Source organism: Dreissena polymorpha, chromosome 1, assembly GCF_020536995.1.
Source record: "Dreissena polymorpha isolate Duluth1 chromosome 1, UMN_Dpol_1.0, whole genome shotgun sequence".
Classification (NCBI taxonomy): domain Eukaryota; kingdom Metazoa; phylum Mollusca; class Bivalvia; order Myida; family Dreissenidae; genus Dreissena; species Dreissena polymorpha.
Genome location: NC_068355.1, coordinates 195,504,600 through 195,521,584, shown reverse-complemented (window position 1 = coordinate 195,521,584; position 16,985 = coordinate 195,504,600). Strand labels below are relative to the sequence as shown.

The window sequence follows — 16,985 nt, the reverse complement described above, 5'->3', positions numbered from 1 at the left end:
TGTTGATAATGATGAGAAGTTGTGTCATGATCGGCGCCTTTCATTCATTTTTCGAAAAAGTGCGGCTCGTGTGAATTTAGACAGAAGAGTGTTGCCGGTGGGTTTCCGTGTGGTTCTATCGTGGAGGATAAACTCGTTTGGCTGTAATATATTTATTAATGGTAATATATATCATTAATATACAACAAAGAGATGTATACTCTTTGAATGTAAAGAATCGAATCTATATAAATATAGCAATACACAAATACAAGTGATGCATGATCCGACGGTGATCCTTAAAATACAAACAATACTAACAATACACACACTACTAAATACAATTTATCAACGAAACATAGTGAAAATTCTAAAACATAGTTACCTGTAATATATTTATTAATGGTAATAAATATCATTAATATACAAAGAGATGTATACTCTTTGAATGTAAAGAATCGAATGACTTTAGCAATCATACGATTCACGAGATCGACATTAAACATATCAGTGCACGGGAAAAGGGATGAGTGATCTGAGTATTAGACAAATTATAAACGTGCAACTGTATGGATTAGATGAGCTGAACTTATCTAACCTAGAGCAAAACGACCTTAACGAATAAATCGAATACTAGTAAACAACTAATCAACGAGTACAATAAGTATTAAAATAACTACCGTTATAAACTCATAGACAAGTCGTGATTTACATTTAAAGTTAACGATATTTAGAAATTGGTACAACAATAAAACAACACAACACAATATAGTTTTATATTTAATAATAAATACGATCTGTAACAAGAGGAAGACCAGGACTATTCCCCAGACTGCGATATTGTCTTTGTGCCAACAGTACAGCAATGGGGAGGAGACCATCCGCGAGTTCCTGCAGGCCATCGGTTATAGCATTTGACTAGTATTATGTGTTTTTAGGGAAGAGTGTTGTTCATTCCTTGTTGTTCATGCATTTTTATGCATCTGCATTAGGTCTTTTATGTATCATATGCCTGTTTTATCGTTAGTAAATGCGTGTCTTTTTCATCAACAATTTGTTTTTTTCTTTTTTAATATATGCTTGTTTGATCTTTGTTAATAAATGTATATATATTATTATATTTTTGTATATTTTATCCTTCAATAATAATTATCCCCCTCCCCCGATCATAAATTATTCGCTTTATTACCATCTTGATTAATTTTAACTACCAGAACAGAACAGAACAGAACAGAACAGAACTTTTATTTTCACCCAAGTATATAACATATACAATAAGGGCAATATAACAAAGTACAATTTTTATAACAATATTTTGACCTCCGATAATTTAGCAACAACAGCACATATTATCCAGCGAGGGTGGGGGTATTCAGAATGAGCATATATAAATATATTGACTACGAGAATGTGGGAAAAGTTAATCAATTACAAAAAACACCAGATTATCATACATAGTGAGCAATGCATGAGAATGAAATAACGGTTCGTAATTGTGTAGCCTAATTTGTCGAGGATTCTAATATTATTAGTGATCTTTTACCTTAATTATGCGGGGTTGTCTTGTTCACACGTCACTTAACTTTGCACGCGCTGTTACCGATAGCAGTTTTCAGGAAAGAAAAATGTTTATTTAAAAAGTGCAGGTTAAAACAGTGCGTTTAAGGCGATAATGCAACTTGCAGTTGGTAGCTTTAATTTCTGTATTCGGAATAGTTGCAGACATGCTTTTTCGTGATTTATTCGCTCGACTGCACCCGCACAATGAAATTTGCCAATGGGCGAATGGATAATGTCGGAGCAACCCGAGGCCATGAATGATAGCTGTACTTCTCAAGGACAGAATAGATAAGGTACTACCGTTAGGATTAAGCAAATTGTGTGTACTGCATTCAAAAGGAATGAGCAAGGCCTAAGCGGTATCAAGAGGTGATTTTTTGTCAACTTACTATTATAATGGCTTATTTAAAACAAAACGATAATTCGTGAATCGAGACGGTACAAAAATATGAAAATCACTAGCAAAAGGAATTGTTATAAGTTATAAACTGATATTATTATTATTGCAATATATTCTTTTTTTCTTTTTTTGTTTTTTTTTTTTTTAGCTGGTTTTCCGAGAAAGTATTTGTTTAAGAAGCCAGGGTCATGAAAAGCAAATAAATATATGTACAGATTTTTAACATATCAGAATGATGCAAAAGTAGACGTAGTCATGATATATAAATTATCAGTTAGCGAGTGAAATAAAGGATATAACAAATTTATGTACATTTCTCACATTGATACACATTTTAAGTATTATCAAGTAATTAGATAAGCATAAACGTTCCTCATGCTTAACAATTAATGTTTTTAACGGTAAAGTGTAGATGTACATAGGACTGAAAATGTGTCATGTAAATTGAATTTATGGAATTTATTTAATTTCAAGTAGGTAACTACAGTCAACTTTCTATTATACTGGTGGTATAAGTCGGCTATTTAAAACAAAACACAAATTTGTAGATAGAAATGGTACAGAATTATAAAAATCACTAGCAAAAGGAAATTGTAATAAGTTATAAACTGGTTATTATTATTGCAATTTATTCTATAAATTTTTGGCCGGGTTTTCGAGGAAGTATTTGTTTAAAAAGCCATGGTCATGAAAGCAAATAAATATTTGTACAGATTTTTAACATATCAAAATGATGCAAAAGTACACATAGTCATGATATATAACATTATTAGAGAAACACAACCAAATTAATATAATACAATCATCAATTAGCGATTGAAATTAAGAATATAGCAAATTTATGTACATTTCTCACACTGGTACACATATTAAGTATTAACAAGTAATTAAATATAACTTATAAGCATAAATGTTCCTCATGATATATAACATTATTAGAGAAACCCAACCGAATTAATATAATACAATCATCAACTAGCGAATGAAATTAAGAATATAGCAAATTTATGTACATTTCTCACACTGATTCACATATTAAGTATTAACAAGTAATTAAATATAACTTATAAGCATAAATGTTCCTCATGCTTAACAATTAATGTTTATAACGGTAAGGCATACATGTACATAAGACTGAGAATGTGGCATGTAAATTGAATTTATTCAATTTCAAGTAGGTAACCACAGATTATACAGTAGTAAACGGATGTAAGAAAAAAAGTAGACTCTTTGAAGAAGCAGTAATGTAGTTATTATCATTAAAGGGAGACTATTTAGACAAAAATGTGCCCTAATTAATAATAAAAAGGATGGCTATACAGGTTTTGAAATGAAATTCATTTCCAAGTACATAATAACGCATTAGATCGAGACTTAACAAAAAACTAACAGTCAATTAGTGCACTGAAGTAGAACATATACTATAATTTGGTGGTCTGGTGGCATTTGTATTTATAAACAAATGTGTACTTGTATTGAATCTTTGTTAGCGTTTAAATTTACTGAAGTATCTTTCACATGAGTCAATTATCACGATAACGATGTTTGAGATTCACAGCTTGAATATTTAATGTGTAACATTAACAACTTGTGAACAAACGGCCGGTACACTTCTTTAATCAGATTTTCGCACCTTCATTAAATTATGGATTTTGATAACAATTAGGGAGGGGGTTTATTCCGCCTGTTTGAAAACTTGAAGGGGTTTTTATCCGCTATGGAAGGGTGTTTCTTCTGTATATGCAAAATGTGAAAGGGGGTTTCTTCTCTATTCCGTTTTTAGGGAGGGGTGTTTCTTCCGAAGGGGGTTTATTCCGGTTATCCTCATATTATCACCACCTTTTTCAAACAAGACTTTTGAATACAAATAAGCCTGTGTAGTCCGCACATGCTGAGCTAGGATAACACTTTCCGCTGGTATTGTATTTTTTGTTTAAATAAAGTCTCTGCTTAGCGAAAATCCATTTCGGCGGAAAGTTTTGTTCATGATAAGTCCGTGCGGACTGCACAGGCTAATCTGGGACAAAAATTTACGCTCCAGTATTAAGCCTAGTGTTCCCAAATCCTTGCTCAAAATATTAAATTCCACGTTGATACAAATATTTCCTTTTCTCTTTTTCCAGACGCTACATGTATTAGTTGAACCAATCAACGAGTTTCCGCCGTACTTTTTCGCTCGTCCATATAACATAACCATCACCGAGGTAAAATGTAGCATTTAGTTAAACTTAAAACCTATTTATTTTAATAAGATTGTATCGCACACCATGCTTATTGAATCGCTCTCGAGTCTGTTTCCTGTGCGACCAGTACTTGATGGCTTCTGGGGAGGCCTAAAGAACGCTCTCACAGTAGGGATTGAATCCGTGATCTCCCTGTTTCTAGGAGGTCGCTATACCCACTAAGCCACGGTCTATTTATTTAACAGGTAAATTATATCAAAGATTGATTGAACGGAATGTCATTTCGGTTATAGAGAAAACTGAGAGACATAAACTGATTATGTAAAAATAGTATTACATTATTTTTCGTAAGGCATTATTTTTCGTAAGGCATTATTGTTCGTAAGGCATTATTTTTCCGCGCTCTGTGAAAAAGGGGTTTAATGCATGTGCGTAAAGTGTCGTTCCAGATTAGCATGTGCAGTCCGCACAGGCTAATCAGGGAAGACTCTTTCCGCCTAAAGTAGATTTTTGCTAAGAAGAGACTTTCATAATATCAAAATATCATAAAAGCGGAAGATGATTAGCCTGTGCTTTTCTGGGACGACAGTTTACGCACATGCATTAAATCCTCTTGTTCTTATCTGGGACGACAGTTTACGCACATGCATTAAATCCCCTTATCTGGGACGACAGTTTACGCACATGCATTAAATCCCCTTGTGCTTATCTGGGACGACAGTTTACGCACATGCATTAAATCCCCTTATCTGGGACGACAGTTTACGCACATGCATTAAATCCCCTTGTGCTTATCTGGGACGACCGTTTACGCACATGCATTAAATCCTCTTTCAAAGAGCGAGGTTCGAATGATTTTACAGAACAATTATACATTTACTTAAAATTTGCAATATGGTCATACAAAAAAAACTTGTGTAAAATTAAACTTATGTCCACGATTTGGCTGATAAATACTGTAATACGAATAATACGGATTTTACAGTAATTAATGTGATCTTTATCCCATATTTTCTACGCCAGAATAACCAAATTGGCGTCTCTGTGTTTGAAGTAAAGTCCAAGATGAGAGATCTTGACATTCCCGCGGATGTCATAGACGAATTTCGACTGGACCTGTATCTTATTTCGCAGGTGTGGTACAATTGTACGCGATTGTGTCTTGTGCGTGAGTGAATGCGTATATGCGTTTGGATGTTAGATTTTGGGATATGGGTGTGTACTTTTTAATCATTACTAACCGTTCAAAAACAATTAATGGCATCGTTTTATTTGCACATGTAAAAGCGTCTCTGAATTTGGTTGCGCTTCCATGTTTACGTTCGTGTGTTAGTGTTTATGGTTTAGTGTTTTGTGCATTTATAAATGGTCGCGAGTTTGTTTGAATGTGATTGGGTGTATGTGAAAATGATTGCATATCCGTGTATATGAACGTGTGTCATTGTTTATGTTTGCGTATTTAGCGTTAAAGACGGTTTTGTGTGATTGCGTGTATGTTAGTGTCTTTGATTGCTTGTTAATTGCGAAGGTTGACGACGAAATTTATATCATAACAATATGCTGAATTTGCAGTACGATGGGCGGCGATATTTTGCGATCAACAGCTCGACGGGCGTGATTGAGAGCCGTGATACGATTGACTACGACACAATGGGTAGAACCAAGTTCTTGATGCTGAAAATCGTCGCCGTGGTATGAATCTCATCGTTAGTAAACGTATACACATTCACACTTGCATGCATTGTTCTTTATTTTTATGAAGTTGTGCATGCTTAATTTAGATCTAAGTTTATTCTGATTATGAGAGATAAAGAAAGATATAGGATACATATAGATCTAGAAGATAAAGGAAACATCTCGTCCTAGAAAATCTCAATACCTCTAGAATATATATATATATATATATATATATATATATATATATATATATATATATATATATATATATATTTACTAGTGTATTCAGTCCTGCCAGTTTTTAAAAATCCGTTTGATGTTGTTAAATAAGCCTTTGCTGGACACAGCGAACATTTTTCGGTCATAAACGCGACATCAGAAAGAGTAACACACACTGTGGACATTTTTAAGCTGAATAGGTAAAGTTCCCCCCACCCCCCCCCCGGGTACTACTTCCCCGTACCCTGGGTACTTTGAAGTATACTTCACCGTACACCGATTTTCAAATGATACTGTTGGGTACCCCGGTATACTTACAGGTACCCAATCTTTCATAACCTAATACAACATTTACTGTAGATTTATATTAGGTGAGGAGATTTCATTCGTGTAGATTTTGACACTAATATATTTAGAGCTATATATAAAATGATCAATCTACTAACGTTATTTATAGTGTGTATATCGTTATGCCACCTATTTTCGGGATGTACTTTCGATTTCACATCGTAAAATTGTATTACTGAATAAACTAAAAATATGAAAATATGAAAACTTTTTTTCAAGTAATGTAGTATACCAGTTGGGATATTTTAATCAACTTAAACAAAAAATCTATATTTTAGAACGTTTTTTCGTCAATCTCTGGCGCGCGGCCGACTCGGGTAGGTTGAAATATATCGGGGTACTCAAAAGCACTATTTGAGTATTGGGTTACGGTGAAGTATACTTCAAAGTACCCGGGGTACGGGGAAGCAGCACCCGTGGGGAACTTGACCCATTCAGCCATTTTTAAAATCGAGTAGACTAAATGAAAACAATAAATGTACATAATTCGATTTTTAAATTTCTAATAAGTCTCAGATGCACCATCCTAGATATATGTGATTATATGTCAAAATTAACATAATAGTGTGTTATTTTCAGTCAACATAAATGATGATTTGGGTACGAATGTAAAGGTACATAGCAGCATGGTACGAATGTAAATAATTGGATTTTTTAATTTTTAATAAGTCTCTGATGCACCATCCTAGATATATGTGATTATATGTCAAAATTGACATAATAGTGAGTTATTTTCAGTCATATTATATAATTTAATAAAAGCATTTATGGAAGGCCGGTATGTTGAAGATCTGCAGGGATCCTCAGAGCACGGCCCAAATGGTTTTACAGTATTTGTTATTTAAAAGAGCCTATGTTTCCCCGTCATTTGACACTTTATAAACATAATTTACTTGATTGTATTTACGGTAGGGCTTTATTTATATATATACAACTGTTTTTTTGACTGCAGACGACGGAGTTATTGAGATCAACAACTTCACGGGAGACTTGAGCGTCACTTCAGCGTTTGAGAATGTTAAGAACATGACGTCAGACGAGACGCTTACGTTGACGTTTAATATTGTGGTACTCATTAATTAACATTAACTATCTTAAGATTTAATCGTTTATGTTTGTTCAGTATCGATTTTTTTATCATAATCATCATCATTAACAACAACAACAACATCATCAACAACAATAGCAACAACATCATCATTATAAACATCATTTTCATCATTATCATGACCATAATGATCATCATGAGCAATCACTGCAGTAAACCAGTAATTGATGTAGCAGTAGCAATATAGCTGAATATTTTGATGTAATTTGTTAACTTGGGCGTTTCAGGCAACGGAAGCGTCCGCGCGGAAGAAGAACGTCAGCGTCCCTTTCACGTTACGTGTTTACACGAATTTCCCACATTGCCGCCGACTTTCCCATCGACAACAGCCCCAGTGAAGGAAAATGACGAAAACGATAATTCGTTGATTTTGGTTATTGAAATTACCGTAACATATTATTGTACAACATGGCTAGGCTATCATTTACGCGGCAACGCTCACTATTTAACACGATATATCGCCCTTGTGTAGGTAGCCCAAAAGTCGATATATCGTGTTAAATATATCGTGCGTCGCTGCGACTGTCGCACAAAATATCGTGCGTCGCCGCGACTGTCGCGAAAAATATCGTGTATCGCTTCGTGTGTCTAGTGTCGCCCTTGATGAAAGAAGGGCGAGATTATAGATGGCAATATCCGGATTCCGTAATCATTACATGGTTGGTTATGAAGCAAGGGATTTGATCCAGCTATGTTATTTCCCGTCAAATCTCTGCGCGGAGGTTGCTACGCTTTGAGTAATAAATATTCTGAGGTTTGCTCTTGCAGATCGAGGCTTAGCATGTGCGTTAAGTGTCGTCCCATAGTAGCAAGGCCAGTCAGTTTTTGTTAACATGAAGAATCTTCTTCAAGAAAATCCAGTTTGGGCGGAATGTGACGTCCGTGATAAGCTTGTGCGCAGTGCACAGGCTAATACGGGACGACACTTTATGCAGATGCAACAAATCCCGTTTTTCTCAGAGCGAATCTTACATAAGTTGCTTATAGATTCATGTTCATGTAAGACAAGTATAGATCTGGAAACTTACTTAAAATTGATCGCGCGTACACTTCGAATGATGTTAACTTGCGTTCAGTATACAACTTTATAATCTACCCAAAGGCTTATCAGTTAGGAACAATTATTCAATGGCGCTGCATATACAAGATTCAATAGCAGTATTTTGCGGCAAATATTCCGTATCGGAATTCTAGATAAGAATTAATTAATGGTGTTTAAACATTCGCGTTTCATTGAGCAAAAATAAATATTTCGAACATAGTTTGCTACCTGCATTTGTACCTTCGCATACTGCATACATTTAAATTTTGGACTATAATAATATTGCACTGTGTTCGTTGGTATAAAATGTCAAAGAGTATACACTGTTGTTTCTATGAACGTTTCGTTTTGATTGTGGTGGCTACATGCTGTATTAAATGCGTCACAGGTAATGTTGTTAATGGTTATAAAACGTTATGATCTTGTAAAAGGGGATTTAATGCATATGAGAAGGGTGTCGTCCCTGATAAGCCTGTGTATTATGCACATGCTTATCAGGGACGCCACTTAAAGCCTATACTGGCTTTTCGCTAAGTTCCTATAAACGGACTTCCTTTAAACTAAATATACCAAAAAGCGGAAAGTGTCGTCCCTTATAAGCTTGTGTGGGTTGCACATGCTAATATAGGACGACATTTTCGCACATGCGTTAAGCCCTGTTTTCACAGAGCACGGCTCATGTATTGACATTTACCATAATCTTCGTAAGATGTAACACACGTATAATAATGACGATAACAGACATGTCCCAGTATGTTTTAATAAAAATGTCTCTATGTTTGAGATATGCACATGTTTGTTTGATGCGTAATTACGCATTTTCACACATTTTTATTGATGTTTGTTTATCAAAGTTGTTCATTTTGAACTGCATACGATTAAAAAAATAATTGTTTGACAACATTATAAAAGCAAACGCGTATTAAAAAATACACCTAATAATAGTTATTCTTAATGAAACGCTTTTTAGGCACGATACGTGATATCGCACAACTGCCGGTACATCACATTTTGTTAATTCGCATAGAAATTTGTGTTCTCCATACTGGTCGTGTACGTAATTCCGGCCTGTACGTAAAAAATCGGCCACCTGTGTTTAATCATTTTCATGATCTAAACACACATGTTTTGATTATTTTTAGAACAATAAACTTGAAAACCAACCCTACTCTCAATATTTTGCAAATAAAAGAAGCATATCACTGTAAACGTCTGCATTAAAATGTCTCAAACATAACACAAGAAATTTCTCTCATGGGAAAAGTGACGTCATTAGCCAATGCAAATAATTATAGTTATATAAGAAACAAATATATTTGATAAAATTATTATTATTTCTCTCTGATAAACTTTTATTAAGGTATTTTTTAATTAATTGTATAAAAACATACATTTAAAACAAAAAAATCAGGACCTAAATATAAACTTTTAATATATGAATTACCTCCCTTGATTTGAATATTAATAGTTTACATGTTGTAAAATTAAATATAAGCGTTTACTAAAAATCGACACTAAAGTCAACTTTTTAAACAAAATGTTTTTACTTTCTTAGCTATGTTAGTAAAAATTGATTAAAACTATTGAAAACAAATATTTTTTATGAATTTGCAGTTCCCCATTAACCGTGCAGGCCTGTTAAAATAGGTAGGGGGAGTAACTGGTATAAAAACGTCGCATATATATATAGTTTCAAGTCAAACCTTGTGTTTGTGTAAACCTTTATTAATACTCTTAAAATGAGGACATTCGTCTAAAGATATTGCTTTGTAATTGTACCTGCAGATTAAACTGAAAAGTGGCCGATTTTTTAGGCACAATTGCCCTACGAAAATTGATAGTTTATATGTCATTAATTACTGTTCATAAAAGTAACATACACTGATCTAATTCTATTGAAATTTTCATGCTAGGTGAGTTTTGAACCCAGGATTATATATGTGAAGTTCAGTTTTAACCAGTTGCCTAAAACAAAAGATTTTGTTAAAATAGTCCCAAAAGTGGCCGGAATTACGTACCCGACCAGTATTCGTTTTTTGCATTGATAAAAATATCGAAATTTACTGCCCAAACCGTTTGAAACTTTTCTATGAAACTCGCTGTTGAAACTCACTCTTAATTTTAACGCACGTCATCAATTGATCTAGCATTTAGGTAAAAGCTGATTAGTAAGATACTTTTTTAAATCATACTTGCATAATTAGTGCAGTAGTGCATTTAATAATAAGTCTTATCTTTCTTTTTTTAGGACAAACTAGGAATAATGACGTCGTGCATGACGTAACTGTCAAGGAAACAGAACCCGTAGGTGCGTATTCATAGTGCTCGGAACAAGTTTTTAGTATCTGATTAAGGGGTGTTGCTGCAGTTTTGCTGATTTTTTTCTATCTAATATCTTTTGCTCAAAATTTATATTCAAGTACTACATACCAATACTATATGAAAAATGAAATAAAAACATAGGGTCACCGGCCTTGTTTTGATTTTATTCGCAATTATATAACATGTATTTTTTCATTAAAACTGAAAAATCTCTAATTGCATAAAAATGATTAATAACCTATGAAACTGGCAACATGTAGATATTATATAAGCTAATATATATCATATGCCATTTAATTAAACCACAAACTACAAAAAAATGGAGAACACAAGTACAATTTTAAGAAATTTAATTTTTATAATTTTTATGTCACCCAAAAAAACGTCAATTGTTTACTATTTTAACCACAAAAATGGAATTTAAAAAAGTTCTATCTAATAACTTTTTGCGAAACTGCTCAAATATGTTCATCTACGTATTGTTATCATAAATAAAAAATAAAAAAGGGGGTCACCGCACTTTTAACAGAGATTTTTTTGTTTAACTATCCCTACCGTCTATGTCGAATTTTCTACAATACAGCCATTAGGCGAAACCCAAGTACCGGTACAAAGACTGTTGTTGATATGCATAAACATTATATATTGTTTACAATCTTAATTGGGATCACAACGGCCCGCTAAAAAACACAACACTAATACAATATTTAATCACAAACATAAGACCATACAGTATCAAACTCGACCTTAATCATCAATAACAGGGACTTGTTGACAGATTTGGGCATGTTTTGAAGTTTGTGATTAAATGCTTTAAATTGATTAATGTAAACAACAGCACTAAAGAGCTTCAGATAAAAAAACAAGAATGAAATAAAAGAAAGAAGAAAAGAATTTAAAAAAATTAACCGCGGCTGGGATCGAACCACTGAGTACCTATTATGAACCTACTCGGTCATTAATTTGTGATGATTCTGATAACAAAACTATTGGGTTGTGATAATAGCATCGGTGTTGCTATAAATATATCCTCTGTTAAATAAACTGTCGCAACAACCCTTAAGCTCCGCTCTGGTAAAACATGGCTTAATGCGTGTGCGTTTATTGTCGGCCCAGATTAGCCTGTGCAGTTTGATGGCTTATCAAGGACGAAACTTTCTTCTTTTATGGAAATTTCGTTAAAGGGATTATTTTCTTAACGATAATCTAGTCAAGGTGGAAAGTATCGTGCCTGATTATTCTATGCGTACTTCACAGGAAAATCCGGGAAGACCCTTTACGAACATGCATTAAGCCCCGTTTTCCCAAAGCGCTTCATTTTCTTAGTAGATCTAGATTAGACAATGTTTATTTCATCATTTTAAATACCGGTAGATTAACACTTTAATGGATGTGTTAAGGCTAAAGAAGTAGAAGCAACTTGTTTTGAGTTTCTACAATAGTAGAGGCAGATTTTGTCGACTAAATGTCAGCTAAAAAATCGCCGAATCAATGTTGGGCCATTGTAGTGAATTTTCAGATTCATATTGTTTTAGTGTTCTCATCCTTTACATATACGTGTGTGTGGTGTACAGTTTTATCGAGTGCATTGGGATTCGCACATGGTCCTAAGAAGACTTCCATACTTGGTAAAATGTCTGATTCATTTTTATGGGTTGATGCAGGTCACGTGATAGCCAATCTCACCTTAAGCGGAAATTGCAACGTGACGCCATACACACCCAGTCGTTCAGATCGCTATTTCAGCATGATTGAAAGCGTGCTTACACTTAAAGAAGAGTTGGATTTAGACGCTGGCCTCCAAATTCAGGTATAACGCGTACCTCAGTACGATGACGTCCCGTTTTTAAGTATCGTTTTTATGATATTAATTGATGACGTCACATTTTTGACGTTACGTCCGATTGATATGACTTTGCTCGGGGCACAATCTGTTTTCTGAGCAATATTCAATAGATAGACATCAGAACGACATTGAAATGACCAGAGCTTAATTCGATTAATCAGTTGTAAATATATGCAAAACGTCCTTCGTGATTCGATTGTTTTCTTCTGCTTTTAAGTTAAGATTTAATTAAATATGTGTATACTACATTTTGGTAGTTCTTGTTCATAGTTCTAAAGTTATTGCGCGAAAAACTAGAGCTGTCATTTTGAAGAAAACCGAATGCACTTGAGCCGCGCTTAAAAGAGGGCATAATGCACGTGCGTAAAGTGTCGTCCCATTTTAGTATTTGCAGTCCCAACAGGCTATTAGGGACGACACTTTCCACTTGTATGGAATTTTTATTTAAATTATATTTATGTTTTTATTAAGTTAATATACTTAACGTGCAGTTCAGGATTCAGGAGTAAAGTGTCGTCCCATATTGGCCTCTGCGGCTTCAAGCACATACATTAAACCCCGTTTTCGTTCAGTGCGGATCATCTACTTAAGCGTTATAACCAAATTAATAAAATTATTTGTATACCATAAAATTATTTGTATACCATCGTTTTTTTCCAGCTGGGAACTACGAATATCGCAATTAAAATCACGTGCGACCAAAGCAGCCTAGTAAGTTAGTACCGGTTGGGTAAAAGAGCGTCGTTTTATAACGTGAAACTTCGGAACTATTTATAATTTGTCTACATTATATTTATTAATTTAACGGAAGGGGACGTGCATGTTGTTTGTATAGAGGTTCACGACCAGTGCAATCAATGATAAACAAAACAACAAACTTAAAATTGTTTGGAAGCACATATTTCTACGCTGGCAAACAAGGGAGCTTAATGCTGTATGTTTATGACAATTTACAGGCGCGATTGTCTCCCTTAGAAATTCAAGGGAGTGCATGATTATATGCAAGCGCAGCTGTTTCACTTTGTCGCCTAACATTATTGAACACTTAATTGTAATTTATACATTAACAACAGGTGTTTGAACCTTTAAACGTGTTAAACGATGCTATTAAGGTTTTAAATTGCTATTTATACGCAACTTTATGAAATACGCGCTTAAATTTTGAAAGACAAAGTGTCAGTCATATAATTTAAAAAAAAAAACACCTGATGAGGTTTTGTTACCACGACGGGCATACATATTTTTCAAGCTTAATTTCGAAAACTTGTGTAATGCGTACATTTAAAAATATCATGACTCATATTGGTGTACGGAAGAAACACCCTCCGGAAGGAACACCCTTCCCTAAAAACAGCATAGCGGAAGAAACCCCCTTTCACATTTTGTATACGCGGAAGAAACACCCGCGCTAGTTTTGCATATGCGGAATAAACCCCCTTCCAAAGCGGATCAAACATCCTTCAAACATAATGAAATCAGAGACAAACGCACAATGCCCGCAGTAAGCCATTATGTACTATGCAGTTAAAAGAAAGTAATTATGAGTGTTTAACAATTTCAAGACAAATTCACACGAGCCGCAGTTTATCGAATGATAATTAAAGAAACCGTTCATGACACAACTTCTATTTATTAATTTTGAGTGTTTAAGGAGAGTATGCACGATTTTGTCAAATATTTATGAAATTATATAAAATGTGTAAACAACGATATCTATTCATACGACACACGAACACTAACTCCGATCCTAATAAAAAGACGAATGCTTCGGTTATTGTAGGAAAATGTGCACTAAATATCTTCGTCACAATCGGCTCGGGCGCTAATTGTCTTTGCTGCATTTCATGAAATTTGACTTCAATGTATAATTTTTCGTGACTATTTTGTCTTATTGTGGCATATTTTTATCAATATAGTACAATTTTACACATACAAAAATCATATAATCTCACTTAAACTAGTGTAAGACAAATTCACACGAGCATCTCATCATTAACATCTTGTAAACAAACTGCCGGTACACTTCTTTAATCAGTACAATGCAGTTTGGCAATATATTTTCGCACCTTCATTTAATTACGTATATTCAATGTTCTTTAATGTACTGGCCATTGTTGATAATGATGAGAAGTTGTGTCATGGTCGGCGCCTTTCATTCATTTTTCGAAAAAGTGCGGCTCGTGTGAATTTAGACAGAAGAGGAAGACCTGGACTATTCACCAGACTGCGATATTGTCTTTGTGCCAACAGTACAGCAATGGGGAGGAGACCATCCGCGAGTTCCTGCAGGCCATCGGTTATAGCATTTGACTATAATTGTGTGTTTTTAGGGAAGAGTGTTGTTCATTCCTTGTTGTTCACGCATTTTTATGCATCTGCATTAGGTCTTTTATGTATCATATGCCTGTTTTATCGTTAATAAATGCGTGTCTTTTTCATCAACAATTTGTTTATTTCTTTTTTAATATATGCTTGTTTGATCTTTGTTAATAAATGTAAATATATATTATTATATTTTTGTATATTTTATCCTTCAATAATAATTATCCCCCTCCCCCGATCATAAATTATTCGCTTTATTACCATCTTGATTAATTTTAACTACCAAGTATCTTTCAAAGGGTCAATTATCACGATAACGATGTTTGAGATTCCCAGCTTGAATATTTAATGTGTAACATTAACAACTTGTGAACAAACGGCCGGTACACTTCTTTAATCAGATTTTCGCACCTTCATTAAATAATGGATTTTGATAACAATTAGGGAGGGGGTTTATTCCGCCTGTTTGAAAACTTGAAGGGGTTTTTTCCGCTATGGAAGGGTGTTTCTTCTGTATATGGAAAATGTGAAAGGGGGTTTCTTCTCTATTCCGTTTTTAGGGAGGGGTGTTTCTTCCGAAGGGGGTTTATTCCGGTAATCCTCATATTATCACCACCTTTTTCAAACAAGACTTTTGAATACAAATAAGCCTGTGTAGTCCGCACATGCTGAGCTAGGATAACACTTTCCGCTGATATTGTATTTTTTGTTTAAATAAAGTCTCTGCTTAGCGAAAATCCATTTCGGCGGAAAGTTTCGTTCATGATAAGTCCGTGCGGACTGCACAGGCTAATCTGGGACAAAAATTTACGCTCCAGTATTAAGCCTAGTGTTCCCAAATCCTTGCTCAAAATATTAAGTTCCACGTTGATACAAATATTTCCTTTTCTCCTTTTCCAGACGCTACATGTATTAGTTGAACCAATCGTTTCCGCCGTACTTTTTCGCTCGTCCATATAACATAACCATCACCGAGGTAAAATGTAGCATTTAGTTAAACTTAAAACCTATTTATTTTAGTAAGATTGTATCGCACACCTTGCTTATTGAATCGCTCTCGAGTCTGTTTCCTGTGCGACCAGTACTTGATGGCTTCTGGGGAGGCCTAAAGAACGCTCTCACAGTAGGGATTGAATCCGTAATCTCCCTGTTTCTAGGAGGTCGCTATACCCACTAAGCCACGGTCTATGTATTTATTTAACAGGTAAATTATATAATAATAATAATAATAATAATAATAAAAGCTTTATTTATAGAAGGTTACACATAAAGACAATGACACATTATACATATTATGCAAATGAATCAATACTTTTTTACAATGTGGCCTTCTTAAAATATCATACACAAATAGGTCTATAATAAGTATAACGTTCAAACAATATTTTCTTACACCCATACATAACACACATAGATAGACACACATGAAATATTATTGATAATAATAATAATAATAATAATAAAAGCTTTATTCACAGAAGATTACACATAAAGACAATGACACATTATACATATTATGCAGATGCATCAATACTTTTTTACAATGTGGCCTTCTTAAACTAACATACACAAATAGGTCTATAACAAGTAAAACATTTAAACAATATTTTCTTACACCAATACATCACACACATTTTGCCTTTTAGACAGACACACATGAAATATCATTGGTTAGAAAAAAGACAACAACAACATATGACATATTATTTATTAGAAAATAAATGTGCTTTATATTGCCTTTTAAAAGCAGAGATAGAGCATGCCATTCTTATTCCAATCGGTATACTGTTCCAAATATCCATGCTATGGTATGAAAAAGCTCGTTTCTTATAACCTGTATTTGCTTTGGTATTAACAATATCGCTATGGGTGGCAGATCTTAAGTTATATTTTTGATTTTGAGAAAAAGTTATAATATTATTTAAATATTCTGGAGTCTGATTGTTGACACATTTATATATCAAGATTGCCGTGTGGTA

The 16,985-nt window shown here is 34.0% G+C and overlaps 1 protein-coding gene and 1 long non-coding RNA gene across 4 annotated transcripts in view; both read left to right on the top strand.

The window, feature by feature from the left end:
* Positions 1–16,985, top strand: part of LOC127864457 (cadherin-6-like) — a 210,689-nt gene that overhangs the window by 171,886 nt on the left and 21,818 nt on the right. For 2 of the 3 annotated variants that reach the window (XM_052404078.1, XM_052404079.1), the window contains one exon: positions 5,695–5,814. Coding sequence is in view for 1 of the 3 variants with exons in the window: in XM_052404081.1 (XP_052260041.1) it covers positions 5,188–5,256; positions 5,695–5,814 (189 nt within the window). In the remaining 2 variants the exon portion in view is untranslated. Of the gene's footprint in view, positions 1–5,146; positions 5,257–5,694; positions 5,815–16,985 lie in introns of those variants that run through there. The other variant, XM_052404081.1, reaches the window with a different exon arrangement.
* Positions 8,757–12,642, top strand: LOC127864468 (uncharacterized). The gene is made up of 3 exons (XR_008042052.1): positions 8,757–8,904; positions 10,765–10,824; positions 12,503–12,642. It is a non-coding gene; the product is annotated as an uncharacterized LOC127864468 (long non-coding RNA).